The sequence below is a fragment of the Schistocerca gregaria genome, chromosome 2 (genome assembly GCF_023897955.1).
Source record: "Schistocerca gregaria isolate iqSchGreg1 chromosome 2, iqSchGreg1.2, whole genome shotgun sequence".
Lineage (NCBI taxonomy): Eukaryota > Metazoa > Arthropoda > Insecta > Orthoptera > Acrididae > Schistocerca > Schistocerca gregaria.
In genome coordinates this window covers 121,560,452-121,577,804 of record NC_064921.1, presented here as the reverse complement: position 1 = coordinate 121,577,804, position 17,353 = coordinate 121,560,452, and the positions used below count along the sequence as shown (strand labels likewise).

Genomic DNA, 17,353 nt, shown 5'->3' with positions numbered 1-17,353 from the left:
CCTTCTCCCAGGACCTACAATGGAAACACTCTTCTGCCACAAACACTATTTACCTGACTCAAACTAAAGTTAATGTTGAACACTACCTGACTTTGTCCAATCATCCATACAACTGTGATCCACCTCCACTGCCCCTAAATCACTCTTTGTTAACATTCCAGAATTTCTTATCCTCAAATGTTGCCTACCATCATTCCCCAAATCCCTCATCATGGAAGCTTACTTCCACTGAAAGAACCGCAATCCACCACTTAAAAATTGATCCCCCCTTATAATCCCACCTACCAACAAAGGCTCCACCACTGTGGTTTTGAACTGCAGGGATTACCTGAAAGAAGGACTCCGCCAGCTGTCAGATTCACCCACTTACAAACTCTGCCACAGTGATGCCATTCCAGAAATCCCACAGGAACTCCAGTCTCTCCTCAAATCCTTAGGACAATCCCAGAACCTCTTCCTGGAGCCCATCTCTCTCCTCACCCCTACCACTCCTTCCACTCCTACCTTTTACATGATTCCTTAGCCCATAAATCCAACCACACGGGACATCCCAATCTGACTGTTTACTGTCCCTCCACTAAGGGAATCTCTGATATCGTGAACCAACCACTTTATGCCTAGTACCTGCAACCTTCCTTCCTATATAAAAGACACCAGCCATTTCCTCCACAGACTCCTCATAGTTTCTGTGCCTTTATCATACGGTGCACTGTTCAACACTGTTAATGCCACCTCCCTCCATACTAGCATCTTCAATGACCACACCCTTGCCACTGTTGAACACCATCTTTCTTGGTGCTCAGCTGACTCCAATCCTAAGATCTCCTTCCTGGCCACCATGATTAACTATATCCTCTTCTGCAGGTACTTTTCCTTTGAAGCCATCACCTACAAACTTATCCATGGCATAGCAAAAGCACCTGCATGGCCCTCTCCTATGCGAACTTTAATTTAGCATAGGCTTTTCCTGTCTGGTTTGAATCAGACAACAGACAAATACTAATAGATAATGATAATAATATGTGATCAAAGTATAAATTTCTGATGGTGCTTAACACAAATTTTGGGCACTTGACAATTGCCTTTTGTGTAAGGTCAGTTAATTGTAAGTTTGACCGTTAGTGACTCTCTTCTGAAAATATTTCTTTATCAGACTTCATAAATTGAATAAGTCAAAAAAATTGGCTTTTGCTAAACCATTCATAAGATTTGTAATGCAGAACCTGTAGCCCTGCCAAGACACTGTTTAATTGAAACAATAGTTTGCAACTTATATAAAACACAAGATTAAATAATATCACTGTATTCACAAAATATTATACTAAATTAAATTCCATAGACATTTACATTAATTCTGATGCCGTGTGTAACTATGGGTTTGCCTAGTGAGATTGCATCTCAATAAAGTAGTAATAATGTCAGTGTGCCAAATAATTATCTGCAGTGATGGCAGATATGCATCCAATCTGGATCGCTGCAAGAACAAAAAAGGTGCCGTCTTCTCAGTAAGACAACGGACCTGTGTAAGTATTCCAATGTTCCAATGGTTGCATACCATGATCAATACAACCGCTTATACTAATTAATATCTTAAGTAATTCTTTATTTATATTCTCAACTTATATCTATGTTTTTGCAATATATCAACGCCCATCCTGCAAATGTGCCTTTAAACAACTTATAAAGGGGTCATCTATAGGAGTCCTTCCTAACCACCCTTAATCCCAAACCCCTAACCTTGTTCAGATTCATTGATGACATCTTCATGATCTGTTCTGATGAGGACATTCTATCCACATTCTTCCAGAACCTTAACATCTTCTCACCCATTTGCTCCCTCTTCAGCTGAACAAGCCACCTTCCTTGATGTTGACCTCCACATCAGTACCTCCATTCATATCAGACCCACCAACCACCAGTAATACCTCTACGTCAACAGCTGCCTCACATTCTGTACAAAGAACTCACTTGCATAGAGCCTAGCCTCCCATGGATTCACATTTGAAGTCATGAACACTCCCTCCCCAAATAAACAAGGGTATCATTGAGGCCTTCAGATACCGAAATTATAGGTGGGAACTCACCCCGCAACATATCTTACATTCCTGTAATATCCCTGACCTGAAACTTCACTAGTACCTGTACTTAACCCCCCCCCCCCCCCCCCCCCTCCCACCGGCCCTCAATCCCCTTCTGGGTCCTCACTCCAGTACTACACAGCTTTCTGTTCCACCAATGCACTGACCATCCTTTTTCCCTACCTCTGTTTCTCTCCTTTTCTGCTCCCCTCTCCCACCATCACTCTCAAACCTCATGAATGCACCTAGCAGTCCTACCCTCTCCCCATCACGTCCCTACTTGCTCCCACAAGCAGCAGTACACCCTATCCCAGCCCTATCCTGCTATACCTCCTTTCCGCTACCTCAGCTTCTACCTTACCCCCACTGCCCATGGATTACTTCTCCCCTCAGGCTCAGTGCCCACAGTCCAGTGTCATTGGCCACAGACAATGGTCATGTGTGTATGAGTTGTGCTTGCATGAAAGTATGTGTTCCTCCCATTTTAGAAGAAGGCCTTTTGGCCAAAAGCTAAAATGTGTAGCAATCTTTTTTTGTGCCTGTTTGCAACTCAACATCTCCTCTATCTGGTGAGCAATAATCTATCCTTTTCATAATATTGTTGTTATACCATTCCAGGTATTCCATTGTTTGATACTACAATACATCCTACACTTCATCAGTATCTCATCAAATCAGAGAGAGAATCCCTACATATCATCATCACAGCATATGTAATCCTACCCATAATATCTGTAATACTACTCAACTTCTCATATATCAACATAAATACATAACCTAATGTCCCTAAATTATAAAATATTCTGAATATAGTGTATCAGTTCTCAAATGATAATCATGCAGCACATATTCAGTAGATTCAAAACTGACAAAACCTTCACTTCAGTATGTTTCAAACATTATAGCAGTTCACACCTTATATTACTCATATAAGACTTAGTTCTCACCTGTTACAGCATTTGTGTGTTATGAAAAATAATCTCCTCACTCTAATCATTGTTCCAAGTAAAATGTACTTGAGATAATGGACTAGTGAATTGGAATTATTATTTTATGGTCTCATTATGTAAATTGATGAAAGGAGAAAATACAAAAATGCAGTAAGTGAAGCAAGCAAAAAGGAATAAAAACATCTCAAAAATGAGATTGACAGGAAGTGCAAAATGGCTAAGCATGGATGGCTAAAGGACAAATGTAAGGATGTAGACACTTACCTCATGAGGGGTAAGATAGATACTGCCTACAGAAAAATTAAAGAGATCTTTGGAGAAAAGAGAACCACTTGCATGAATATCAAGAACTCAGATGGAAACCCAGTTCTAAGCAAAGAAGGGAAAGCAGAAAAGTGGAAGGAATATATAGAAGGTCTACATAAGTGTGATGTACTTGAGGACAATATTATGGAAATGAAAGAGGATGTAGATAATGGGTTTCCATCAGAACTCTTGATATTCATGCAAGTGGTTCTCTTATCTCCAAAGGTCTCTTTAATTTTCCTGTAGGCAGTATCTATCTCACTCCTAGTGATACTTGCTTCTACATCCTTACATTTGTCCTCTAGCCATGCCTGCTTAGCAATTTTTCACTTCCTGTCGATCTCATTTTTCAGATGTTTGTATTCCTTTTTGCCTGCTTCTTTTACTGCATTTTTATATTTTCTCCTTTCATGAATTAAATTCAATATTTCTTCTGTTACCCAAGGATTTCCACTAGCCCTTTTTACCTACTTGATCCTCTGCTGCCTTCACTACTTCATCCCTCAGACCTACCCATTCTTCTTCTACTGTATTTCTTTCCCCCATTCGTGTCAATTGTTCCCTTATGCTCTTCCTGAAACTCTGTACAACCTCTGGTTTAGTCAGTTTATCTTCTTAAATTATCACCTTTTTGCAGTTTCTTCAGTTTTAATCTACATATCATAAGCAATAGATTGTGGTCAGAGTCCACATCTGCTCCTGGAAATGTCTTACAATTGAAACCTGGTTCCTAAATCTCTGTCTTACCATTATATAATCTATCTGATACCTTTTAGTATCTCCAGGATTCTTCCATGTATACAACCTTCTTATATGGTTCTTGAACCAAGTATTAGCTATGATTAACTTATGCTCGGTGCAAAATTCTACCATGCGGCTTCCTCTTTCATTTCTTAGCCCCAATCCATATTGACCTACTACATTTCCTTCTCTCCCTTTTGCTACTACTGAATTCCAGTCACCCATGACTATTAAATTTTCATCACCCCTCACTATCTGAATAATTTCTTTTATTTCATCGTACATTTCTTCAATTTCATTGTCATCTGCAGAGCTAGTTGGCATATAAAATTGTACTACTGTAGTAGGCTTGAGCTTCGTATCTATCTTTGCCACAATAATGCGTTCACTATGCAGTATGTAGTAGTTTACCAGCATTCCTATTTTCCTATTCACTATTAAACCTACTCCTTCATTACCCCTATTTGATTTTGTGTTTATAACACTGTAGTCACCTGACCAGTAGTCTTGTTCCTCCTGCCACCACACTTCACTAATTCCCACAATATCTAACTTTAACCTATCCATCTCCCTTTTTAAATTTTCTAACCTACCTGTCCGATTAAGGGATCTGACATTCCATGCTCCGATTCGTAGAACGCCAGTTTTCTTTCTCCTGATAACGACATCCTCTTGAGTAGCCCCGCCCGGAGATCCGAATGGGGGACTATTTTACCTCCAGAATATTTTACCCAAGAGGATGCCATCATCATTTAACCATACAGTAAAGCTGCATGCCCTCGGGAAAAATTACGGCCGTAGTTTCCCCTTGCTTTCAGCCGTTCGCAGTATCAGCACTGCAAGGCTGTTTTGGTTAGTGTTACAAGGCCAGATCAGTCAATCATCCAGACTGTTGCCCTTGCAACTACTGAAAAGGCTGCAGCCCCTCTTCAGGAGCCACACGTTTGTCTGGCCTCTCAACAGATACCACTCTGTTGTGGTTGCACCTTTGGTACGGCTATCTGTATCACTGAGGCATGGAAGCCTCCCCACCAACAGCAAGGTCCATGGTTCATGGGGGGAGGGGGGTCTCTTATAATTTATAATTCATTCTTCACTCTTTGACTTTCTGAATTTCCTCCTTTCCTCCTGATTTATAATCAATAGTTCTTGTACTTGTTTTGTGGATTTTTTCATTTATTATGTTGTGATGTCTAAAAATTTTTGTTTTTTTCCTTGGCTCTGTCTTGTTTCAGTTTCCTAACACTATATATCCAGATACTTTTGAAAGTTCTTCCTGTTCCTTCTTAGTCTTACGCTTGAATTAAACACATCTGGGTTGTGGTCACTTATTACGTCTGTGCCTGGATAACTCTTCCATTACTGAACTAATTTACATATTATACTCTTATCCTGGTGTAACTTCTTCTTTTGGGCTATTAGAACAAAATGAGTTTAATTACTAGTCCTTTCACTTAGCAGAAGTCTGTTAGTTGCACTCCGTCATTTTTCACAACAAAACCATATTAAGCCTCTGTATTGTGATCTTTTTTTCACATATAGAAGCCTTCCCATGCCCAAAATAATAAGATTATCACTGTCCTTAGACATTTTTGTCACTTTCTCTATCTGGTGGTATATTTGGTCCTCTTCTCCTCCTGTATTACTAGTTTCTAGTGTGAAAGGGGCTGTCACTGTTATTAGCAGAAAAATTTTAATTTCTTTATGGGGCATATTTCTTCAACACATTCTTCACTTCTTGACATCAAACATAATAGACAAGGTAGTCACTCAGATACTGAAGCTGACATGTTTTCTTACCTTTTTAGCTTAGTTGGTCAACTAGTTTTTGTGTGTGCAGCCAGATCATAATAATTTCTTGTACCAGCATTTTTCTTTTTGTTGAATATAACATCCCTCTGAAACACCGTTATATAATTAAAAAGCTAAAGAAAGATGATAATATTCTGTGTATTAGATCACAAAATTATTAATAATGATTGTGGGACCTAATTTAAGCATGAAATGGTCACCTTCAGAAACCTTGATGTATAGTTTCAATTTAAATATTCATCCATGTCGGTTGTAATGCAAGTTTCTTTCCAGATTTACTTTATAAATATTAACTGTTGAATTTTAAATTTTGTATAAATTTATTGCATTTTATTTTATTTTATGACACTGCAAATGTTAAAAACAGGTTTGTGAAAGCTTTACACCTGAAACGACACACCCGGATTTTCGAATGTGGTTAACGTCTTATCCTGCAGATCACTTTCCAGTCACAGTGCTGCAGAATGGTGTCAAAATGACAAATGAGCCTCCAAAGGGTTTGAGAGCCAATATATTAAGGTATTTTTTACAAATGTGTAATTTATTTTTAAATAAGTCCAGTGATGCAAAGATATATTAATAAATAACTTGTTTTAACTAAATTTTAAAATATGTAATAAAAATCTTCCAGGTCATACTTGAGTGATCCAATATCTGATCCAGACTTCTTTGAAAGCTGCAATCAGCCATTGAATTTTAAGCGACTCCTTTTTGGATTATGCTTCTTCCATGCCCTGACACAAGAAAGGAGAAAATTTGGTCCTCTTGGATGGAATATACCATATGAATTTAATGAAACTGATCTTCGTATCAGTGTGAAACAACTGCACATGTTCTTAAATCAATATGAGGTAAAGTATACAGGAGTTTACTGTTACTTTTATTGCTATTACAGTTGTACCTTAAAAGTTACCCAGAATCCTGTGTCAGGGCAGACTTATAAGATGGGATGAGAAGGAAAGACTGATTGTTGGGGACTTTACTGGATGACATTTGGAAACCAACTAGGTTAAAGGGGGACAATAGGATAATATGCAAGATACAGATAACTGACAAAACATTGTGCATGAGTTAATAAGAGCTGAAAGATGAGTGCATTGTATGTGGTAGAGGGAAGAGGGCAGATAGGCAGGCCAGAAAATGAAAGATATATAAAACTAAAAGGGAGTGAAGAAAGGAACAGTCACTGAAAAGAAATGCTTAGATCAAATAAATTAATGTAAATTAATGCCAAACGAGAGGCAGGAACCAAGTACATGATGTAATGTCAGTTCTTAAACTCATACCCAGAAATGAGATCCATTCAACCCTACTTTTTGCCCACCACACCTACAATAACTTTTCTTGCCCTCCAAAGTGCCACAATATCCCTGTCGGACCCTATGCTTCTTCTACACCTATTTCCATACTGTTACAGGAAGAACAAACACGATTTGTGGAACCAGACCCTATGCTTCTTCTACACCTATTTCCATACTGTTACAGGAAGAACAAACACGATTTGTGGAACATAATACTTTTAAAGCAACATGTTAGATACACATTGTACATAGCACTGAATAGATTGACTGGGCAACAGTAATACAGGGTAAATAATAGGCTGGGCACTCATTTGTGGTCACTTAAGTAATGCTGTTTCTTTGGCAACTCACCAGGAGATTGACCCAGATGGTCTCTATAAGCGGGCCTGTGAACTGTATGGGCACGTGCTTTCTGAAGTCACACATGTCATGAGTGAAAGTACATTGCTCCTTCTAGAGGGTGCGAAAACCACATACATATATACAAAAAAAAACCACTAACCACAGAAAAATCTATAGTACAGAAAAGACAAGCACTGGCCCCAGGTGTGTGTGTGTGGGGGGGGGGGGGGGGGGGGGGGGGGAGGGGGGGGGGAGTGATGAGGGCAGGTTGGCACACCATAACCTTAATCGGGAGAGACTGTAGTGTTTGTTTGGCACTGGAGGTATCGGGAGGGGGCATTGGATACAACAGCTTCTTATGACCCAGAAAACAGAGGTAGTGTCAGGTGCAGTGGAGGTGGCATCAGTGATGACAGTCGAGGAGTGGGGTCAAAGGCAGGAACCCCAGACAGCTATCTGCCAAGCAGCAACCCCCTCTGGAGGGCAAACCAGACTGTCTGTGACACAGAAACAGGCATCGGTGTGGTGGCAGGGGTGGGGGAGGTGATGGGCCCTCTGGAGCAGGCCCTTCCATGCACAGCGACAGCTGGTCGAAGTGATGGGATGTCCACCCATCAGGACTGCAGATGACAAAGCCATGGGCCCAAACAGGCATACCCAACCAAAACCACCGTGTTGGATGCAGCAGGTGAAGGAGGGTCTGTGGCTGGCATCTATGCAGCAGCTCCACTGGGCTCTTGTCCTTCACTGGAGTGATATGGTACGAACTCAAAAAACAGTCTAAAATTGAAATGTAGGTGCTCCCATGGGCACTATGGCATCATACAGAGGGAAAAAGATGTCTGTGGTGATAAGCTGCATAATGTTCCCATCTGTTCGTGTCCAATACACATGCTGACATGCCAAACCCATGGTTGCAGAGGTCCCCTAACGACTGACATGCAGAAGCTGCAGCACATTGTAGTGTAAGGAAGCAGAAATCACAACCCAGGGATCAGCATCCTCCATAACTAGCAAAAGAACCACATCTGACACAGAAAGGTGATGCTGGACGGAGAAGTAATTATGCAAGCGATCCAAGACATGGCCCCAGGGTCTTTCTGGCCAACTGTACTGCACAAAAGAGAGGATCCAACTAAGTACAGGATCCACGACAATACCCAATGCTATTGTGGCACTAGTGGTGGGAGAACCATCAATCGCATTCTGGTTATCAGTATCGCAATAGAAACAAAGGAACTTATTCTGATTGAACACAGGGTCCAGCCCCATCAGAAGAAGAGATAAGGCATTGGCATTCACTTGTTGTGCTGTTAGCCAGTAATAGACCTGGTAATGATAACAGGAGTGAAAGAGAGCCCATTGCTGCAAACGATGTGCTGCTTTGTCCAGCATGGAAACCATAGGGTTAAAAAGAGCAACCAACAGCTTGTGATCTATGAAGAAACGGAAGTTAGGACCATACAAGAAGATATGACATTTCTCGAGGGTGAACACAACCACTAAGGCCTTCTTTTCAGTCTGAGCATACTGCTGCTGAGTGGGAGTTAAAATCTTAGAAATACAAGCAAAGGGTCATCCAGATCGGTCCACATATTTGTGCACCAGCACCATGCCAAGACTGTGCTGAAATGCTTCTGTAGGCAACATGAGATGCTGACTCAGCTTCAAAGTGGCCAGACATGGGGCAGTTTGAATCTTAGATATACACAAAGTGAACACTTTGGTGCAAGCTGTGGACCTGAAAAAAGGCACATGTTTATGCACAAGTGCATGCAGTCATTGAGCAACAGTGGATGCATCCAGTAAAAACTTGTGGTGGTACACAACTTTACCTGTAAATGCCTGCAGTTCCTGCAGGTTAGCCACAGGAAAGCCGCAATTGCATCAGCATGGTGATGCAACAGCTTGACTCCTGTGCGAGAAACCTCAAAGCTTAGGTAGACAATTGGTGATGAAAAAAATTGGTATTCAGCAAAATTGACACCCACAGAAAACAGTAATCAGATATTGCAAAGGTGGTCATGAGTAAAAGAATCCAATACAACAGTATTGTCAAGGTAATTGATGCAGTCAGGCACAGAGACTCCCAGCTGTTCTAAAAAATTGTGAAAAGTTGCGGACACCAAAAGGAAAGCATTTATATTGGTATAGCCCAAAAGGTGTATTGACAATGAGAAGGCACCTAAGGGCCTCATCCAAGGTGAGCTGGAGGTATGCTTCTGACAAATCAATCTTGAAAAAGTAGTGGGTGCCTGATTCTGGAATTCGAGACCACCGCTGACTAGATCAGAGTGTGCAGGCAACTTAAATACTTATCGGGCACTAACAACTAGATACAGAGAACACAGACTGTTCTGGATGTAATTGCAGATATATGAAATCGGAATCCTACTGCTTCTAAGCAGCATATTATGAAAACATTAATAGATGCCTCACTCCTGATTCGATACAACAAAAAAATTTATCACATTGATTACAAAGCGTGGACCAGAAGCCCACGTAACTCATTTGAGGTCATGAATAGTGATACAATCACTTATTGCTATTACTACAAGAAGCAATATGACCTTGATATGAATGACTTTCAGCAGCCGTTGCTTGTCAGCCAAGTGAAGACAAGGATGCAGAAGCAATAGGATAATAGGATAGTATAAGAATGCAAGAACAGATTACAGAATAGTTTAAGATTTGAAGGGAATTCAGTGCAGGAAAAATAATACAGAAGAAGTACCGAAAACAGCAAGGGATCCAACGGTTGTCACTCTGCTCATTAACACAGAATGTTAACATCCCTGGGAGATATACAATTTTATGTCTTTTACATTGTATTTTCCTTTTTCTGATCCTGTTAGAGGATCAACTAAAACTAAAGCTTGGAGTGTACCACCGTTTGCACTTGGTAAGGTCCCTCATACTTTTGAAAACATTTATGTATTTCTTTCTTCAGGGCAGAGCTCTGGAGGTGCTGTTTTACTAAGACTAGGTCATTAATGTTATACTTAGGTTCGACAGCCTTTCGTTATATTTGCTCACTCATTGTTGTGCTATTTTAACTAAGTTTTTAGAAACTGTTGTTTGATTAAGTTGGTAATCAACAGTAGGTTGTTCTGGCCAAGTAAAATATTTAATAAGGGGTGCTTCCACAAAAGGTTTACCTATTAGTTCCAAAGATGTTAATCTAGTTGATAAATGTGGTAATTCATTTAAAATAAGCTCAAAGTCTTTAACTTTCATTGCCCAGGATGTAGTTTTTCATGGCAATATGTACAGCATAATTTCCCAACTTCTTTCATAACCCTTTCACAGGGGTTAGAAGACGGATTATAGTTGAAGATTAAAACCTGAAGAATATCATCCCACACTCAGAATTCTTTGAAGTCGTTACTAACAAATTGTGGTCCATTATCGAAGAGGAATCGTTTTGGTTTGCCCACCTCGATAAAGTATTGTTGCAAACAGTGTATCACTGCTGGTGTATTTGCTTTTTCAATAGGACATAACTTAACATACTTAGACCATCGCTCTAAGAGAACAAAAATGTGTGCCAGCCCTTTTCCTTTCGGAATTGGTCTGAAGAAGTCCACTGCTGTAAGATCATGTAATGCCTTAGGAATGATTGGATACATTTTGTATCTAACATGAATGTTATTCTCTTGTACTTTCTGACATGTGTCACAGGTTCTAATTAAAGATGCTACCTTATGCCCCAACTTTTTAATATAATAGAACTTGTTCGTGTGGGCTACACTCTTTTATTCCAAAGTATCCATACCTTGTATGGACATACCACACAATTTCATCCTCCATCAACTTTGGGATGCATAAATGCCACTGTCCAGATGTTATACTGTGTCTCCAAAATAAATATTGCCCTATAATTTCCCATTTCTCTGCTTGATTAGGAGGTAAAGATTTTCAATTACACATAGCATATATTTCTGTAAAGTAGGATTCATGATGGATATTGCTGTTTATTCTTTGAGCCATTTCTTGTACCCTGTTGTGCGGATATTCTACTGACATAAAATTAATCGCAAAAGTTACGCCAGGTCCTTCTGTACATTTTAGGTCTTTCATATCTACTGGTCATCTAGACAAAGCGTCAGGTACAATATTCTCAGAACCTTTTACATACTATATTTTAATGCCATATTGCTGTAGGAACATTGTCCACTGCATTAGTCTACTATGTAATAAGTGACTACTCATTAAAAAAGATAGAGCTTGATGATCCATATAGACATGGATATCTGACCCCCATACTAATGTTTGAAATTTCTGGATACTCCATACTACCGCTAATAGTTATTTCTCTGTAGCCGTATAGTTAAATCATGTTTGTTAAGACTTCGGCTAGCAAAAGCTATAGATCCATAATTTGTACTTTCCAGACCCCATTGTTCTTGAAAAAGTTCTGCTGCTATACCATAGTCAGATGCATCTGTTTAAATTTTAAATAGCTCACCCATACCCAGATGGTGTATTATAGGTGATTTTACCTGTGCTTTTTCCACATTTTCAAGTGCATCATTAGCCTCTTAGTCCCAACTCCATGGTATTCGCTTCCATAATTAACACAGAAGTCTTGGGTCATTCAGCTCTTTACTTCATATATATTGTCTATAATATCTGGCCATTCCAACAAATCCCTTCAATTGTCTTATGTTTCTAGTGGGTGAACACTCCTTAATGGCCTTTATATGTTCCGGATTGGGTTTAATTCCCAGCACTCCTACAATATGACCTAAAAACTTAAGCTCTTGCCTCACAAAATGTGATTTAGATAATTTTACGGTAATACCCTTTTCTTGAAATTTTTTCAGAGTTTTTCTTAAGGTTTTACAATGTTATTCCCATGTAGCGGATATTATAAGGATATCATCCACATATATTACTAATTCGCTTAACCATTCCCTCCCTAATGCCTCTTCCAGAGCGTGTATAAACATGGATACTGAGATATTTAGTCCAAATGGTAACACATTAAAATGCTATGATTTCCCATAAAATAGAAATGCTGTATACTTCTTTGAATCATGATGTTACTGAATTTGCCAATAGCCAGAAGTCAAATCCATCATGCTACGATACTATGCTTTCTCAAATTTGGACAGTAATTCATCGATGTTACTTGGTTTGTCTCATTCCATCTCTATATGCTTATTCAAAGTGCGTGCGTCCAGTGATAACCGCACACCTCCTGTAGCCTTTTTTACCACTACTAAAGGGTTATTCATAACACTTGTACTATGTTCTGTTATTTTATTTGCAATCATCTATTTCTTCTTAACCACTTCTTTCAGGCTTACCTGTATTGGATAGGGTCTACAAAAAAAATTGAGTATTATCTTTGACCTTAAATTTCCATATATAGTCACTAAGACTATCAGAAAATACCATTTCATGTTCCTATTGAATTTCAGATAAATCCAATTTTTCATCGTTGGTTAACTTGGGGATTCATTTACCATGTTTCATATGTTATCTCAGTGTGATGCATGATTTACAGATTCAGTATCTGGTGACAATTGCGCTGTCACTGTTAATTGTGAACACTGATTCTCAGTTTTCTCTTTACCTTTATAGTGGTCCATCACAAACTTTACACAATATTTATCATCACCTATTCCAAAATAAAGAAAATTTTCCTCAAAATTCAATGTGACTTTAAATTCTGATAGCCAGTCTATGCCAAATGACACACCTCTATTGATATTTTCCACTACCAAAAGTGTCTGACGAAATAGTACATTCCCAATGATGCAGTTCACCTGGGTCTCGTGTTTCACAACTTCACTTTTGGTCTCAGTAATATCTACTATGTACACTACTGTTACCAGTAATAGCAGTAAGTTATGTTTAGTTCATAGTGTGTTAAAGAAACCATTAGAAGTAAGTGACACTTCAGCTTCAAACTCTTCTACGTTTCCAACTATAATTGGTTGTGGATTAACGTTGGTTAAGCTAGGTTCTTCTAGCAACTACCATTCTTTGCTTGGTACTTTATGCATAAAGCAAACATATTTATTATAAGCTATACCCCCTAATGTATTTCTATGACCTGGGCCCTGGCCCTGGATCCAGATCGCATAATGTTTTCCCCATTGTTTGTAATCACCAGCTGGTTACCAAATCAGGGTATTACATTTCCACTTTGTACTCTATTGCTACAAGGTACAATTTCATACAACTTCACTGGGCCTATATTTGAAGGTGAATGTTTCTTTGGATAACTTTCATTACCACTATTCTGACTACATTGGTGTACTCTAACTAGATTAGCTTCATGTCTCTAATAATTACTATTACTACTATTGTTATTTCTTTGGAAATTCTGACTTTCACTTTGATGTATGTTCTCATTCCTGTCTTTGTTAAGGCACCAAGTGCATCTACAAAGGATAACAATTCTTCTACGGTCTTCCACCCACTACATAATATATTGTTCCTAGCATAGGTAGGTAATCGCCTTATTAAGATCCTAACTTACCCTTCTTCTTCCATGGGTTTATCTAAGTACTTTGCCCATGTCAAATGCCAGTCTACCTTCGCATTGTTCCCCACATACTGTTATAATACTTTGTGTCCCACAAATCAGATAATAATTTTTTTTAGGCACTTTCTGACCAATTCTTCTCCTTAAACTTTTTCTGGAAGTCGGACCAGGACAAAAAATCCTCAGTGTTCACAGCGGTTCACAGTGCCCCATTCTGAGGCCTCTCCTAAAAGGTACCCTACTGTGAATTCTATCTTTTTTTGAGTCTTTCCTGTTTTTTCGCAAAGCTTGATTAAACTGTTTCAGTATACGTGTTGGGTGTACATCCCCGTCTGGCTTAAATTTTGGAAACCCATCGTAGGTCAGTTATTGCCTCACTAGTTAACACAACATTAGAAGAAGTCACTTTTTTGTCTACCTTATCCTGGTTAAGTTTGTATTCTTTCCATAAACTATCAAAGCCTTTCTTCATATCATTAAGTTCCAAAACTAAATCTGAAGAAATGTTGTTAGGGGTTACCCTCTCGGCCACTTTTCTGTCTATTAACTCTTCTTTTTGTTCCTCCAGATTGCTTATATTTAAGGTATCTGAGGTTGCTAGTTTCTCTTGAAAATCTCTTTCCATGGTATCAACCCTAGTGTTGACATCTGCAATTTGTGATTGGACAAAAGGAATTAGCTTATCTTGTTTCTCAATACTCTTCTTCAGTGTGTGCAACCTCTGATTTACAACATCGAAGGTAACATTGCATAAACTTTGAAATGATCCTAATTTTTTGGCAAGTTCTGTTTCTACATTGTTACATTTATCTTCATCGACAAATTCTATTTTTTTTTTTTTTTTCAGTTAAATCCTGAAGCTGCTCATCTGTCTCTGGTTAAATTCAGTAAATAGCTGTTTAACATGAGTATTCAAAGAATTAGTGAGTTCTCTCTTTATATCTAACTACCGATTTTCTACCTCATCATTTAAAGAGTCAAATTCAGTCTTTAATAGAACTACATTCACTGCTTGACTGTTCAAGGTTTCACTCTGAGTGTTTACACGAGAATGTACTAAACCTACTTCTCTCCTTAGGGCTTCATTCTGAGCATTTGATTTTTCACTCAGAATGGCTGAATCAGCCTTCTGGTCATCCAACTTAGCACTTTGGTCATCTAATCTAGCATTTAGTTGAGTATTTACTTAGTCCTTTGACTAAATTTGCTACTTCAGTCCAGTCTGGCATGTCCATATTCACTGCCATGGCCATGGCTGGTCCTGAAGCTTTTGCTGTTCTTGATCCATAATTATATTGATCTTAGACCTAGTAATAATATAAAAGAAAAATCACTACTGAGTACAATAACTGCACTAAAAGTTTGTTCTTCACTCATCCCCTCAACTTTTATCAAAATATTATTTTTTGCTCACCTGGCGTAGAGCTCTAGCTGTGTTGGTGAGTGAATGTGTAATCAGCACCAGAGGGCAGCACTAGCATTGGCGGCGGCGGATGTTGGTTTCGGCATCATCGTCGGTGAGCAGATGCAGAGTCAACACTGGTGAGTAGCAGCTGGTGCAGTCAGCGTTGCTGATGGGTTACTACATCGGCGTCAGCATGATGTTCGTGGGTGAAGACTGCATACTCCCCACACTTAATCTTCTTAGTCAAAAAATTGAGGTCTTCTCTCCAGTTTTCTTTGCTATTGCTTTCCCACATCTTTTACAGTGTTGCACTCACAACTTTCTTCCAGTTGTTTATTGGACTCAATATGATTTCTGGAAACAGTTCTTGTTAGGCCTGGTTGCTATGGCAACACCTAATATCTTCTTTCTGTTTCTGTTTATAAATCCCCATTTTCTTCAGGTCTTGTCACTTAGGTTGCCACATTCTAATGTTTTCGGAGGATAAGACACAGTGTGGTATTGAGTTGCAGGTGTGTGTAGCCAGTCCTCTTGTCTGGGTAATCAGCTATGTCAATCTCCCACAAGTTTCTTCTCCGAAGACTATCGCTGGTTAAGGGAATTTATTAAAATACTTCTCTATCCTTGATATAATTCTGGTACTCGTATAATACTTTTCAGTTCCATCACTTTATATTTTCAACTTTCACAGATAATAACTTCTGCAAGCTAACTTATTCCTTACACGTTAGCCTCATGTACACATATTCAAATAGCATATATGTGTCTTGTTTCATTTATAGCCAAGACATGAAATAATTTAAAAGTCTCTAGTCTCAAGCGAGTCCAATACATGAAAGTGCATAGCACTCTATATTCAACTGTTCAATAGTCTTTTCTACAACCACCACAGGCACTAACACGTCAAAGAATATGATATAATTATTCATTGAGTTCTCCTCACGTCTTCAGTAGTGCTGTGCGACAAACACTTGTCGTCATCAGTGACTCGCCCCTCTTACAGTTTTCTAATAATAAACTTCTGACCTGCATATAGAAAAACGTGGATTGGTACAAACGTTCTCACTCTCCCACACTAGTACCTAAAATATTGAGTGTTCGAGATGGTTGAATGGTTGAAGGCCTAGTGTTCCTATAATTTACACCAAAAATCTTACCTGTTGGCTTCTTAACAGTGACCACGGTGTAGCCCATTCACTGGAAGAAATAAGCCGAATGAATTGAATAATGTCAAACAGTCTAATTCAGCCCTGACAGAGTTGCACAATGTGACAGGCACCTGTCGCACCAGGGGGGAGGGGGCAAAAAAAATGGAGTGGGTGGACTCTTTCATGGTAATGTGGGCTTGAAAACTGGTAGCGCAACCTTGCCCAGGAAGAGAGAGATGAAAAATCAGGGTAGAGGGACTCTGATCTGACATTAAATTTAAATCTTCGGCAATGGAGAAACTGAAAGCATTAAATGGATCTAACCCCAACAGGTCTACGGTATGGGAATGGAGAAGTGACCTAGGATCAGAATCTGCTGTTTACTCTAGCTAACCAACTTCTGTGAAGTCTGTGTGAGGGGAGGGCAGCCGAGGTTGTGATTTTACTAAAGTCACTGCAGCTCCTGTTGTGACAAAGCAAGCTGGGATAATTTTATTTCCCCTCTTGTTTTGTCATCTGCCTACTTAAATTTGTATTTTTTTTCAATTTTACTAATTAGCATTAAAATAAGTGAATATAATCTGCATATTCATAAAAGAGAAAGACTGGCCCTCAATTTTAAAGAATATAGCACCAGATCAAATGTTGTGCTTAGTTTTACATATGTAACTGATTTTGTAAATTATTTTGACTATTCCTAGTTAGTATCTTTTGTTATACGGTGAAGTCAGTAATTGTTTCATAACTTAAATTCTATTGTTGACTTGCAAA

At 39.0% G+C, this 17,353-nt stretch overlaps 1 protein-coding gene across 1 annotated transcript in view; it reads left to right on the top strand.

Moving 5' to 3' along the window:
• LOC126336485 (dynein axonemal heavy chain 7) overlaps positions 1–17,353 on the top strand; it is a 978,012-nt gene that overhangs the window by 847,728 nt on the left and 112,931 nt on the right. Inside the window, exons 55-56 of the mRNA XM_050000228.1 lie at positions 6,255–6,406; positions 6,519–6,738. Of these exons, the coding sequence (XP_049856185.1) occupies positions 6,255–6,406; positions 6,519–6,738 (372 nt within the window). The remainder of the gene's footprint in view (positions 1–6,254; positions 6,407–6,518; positions 6,739–17,353) is intronic.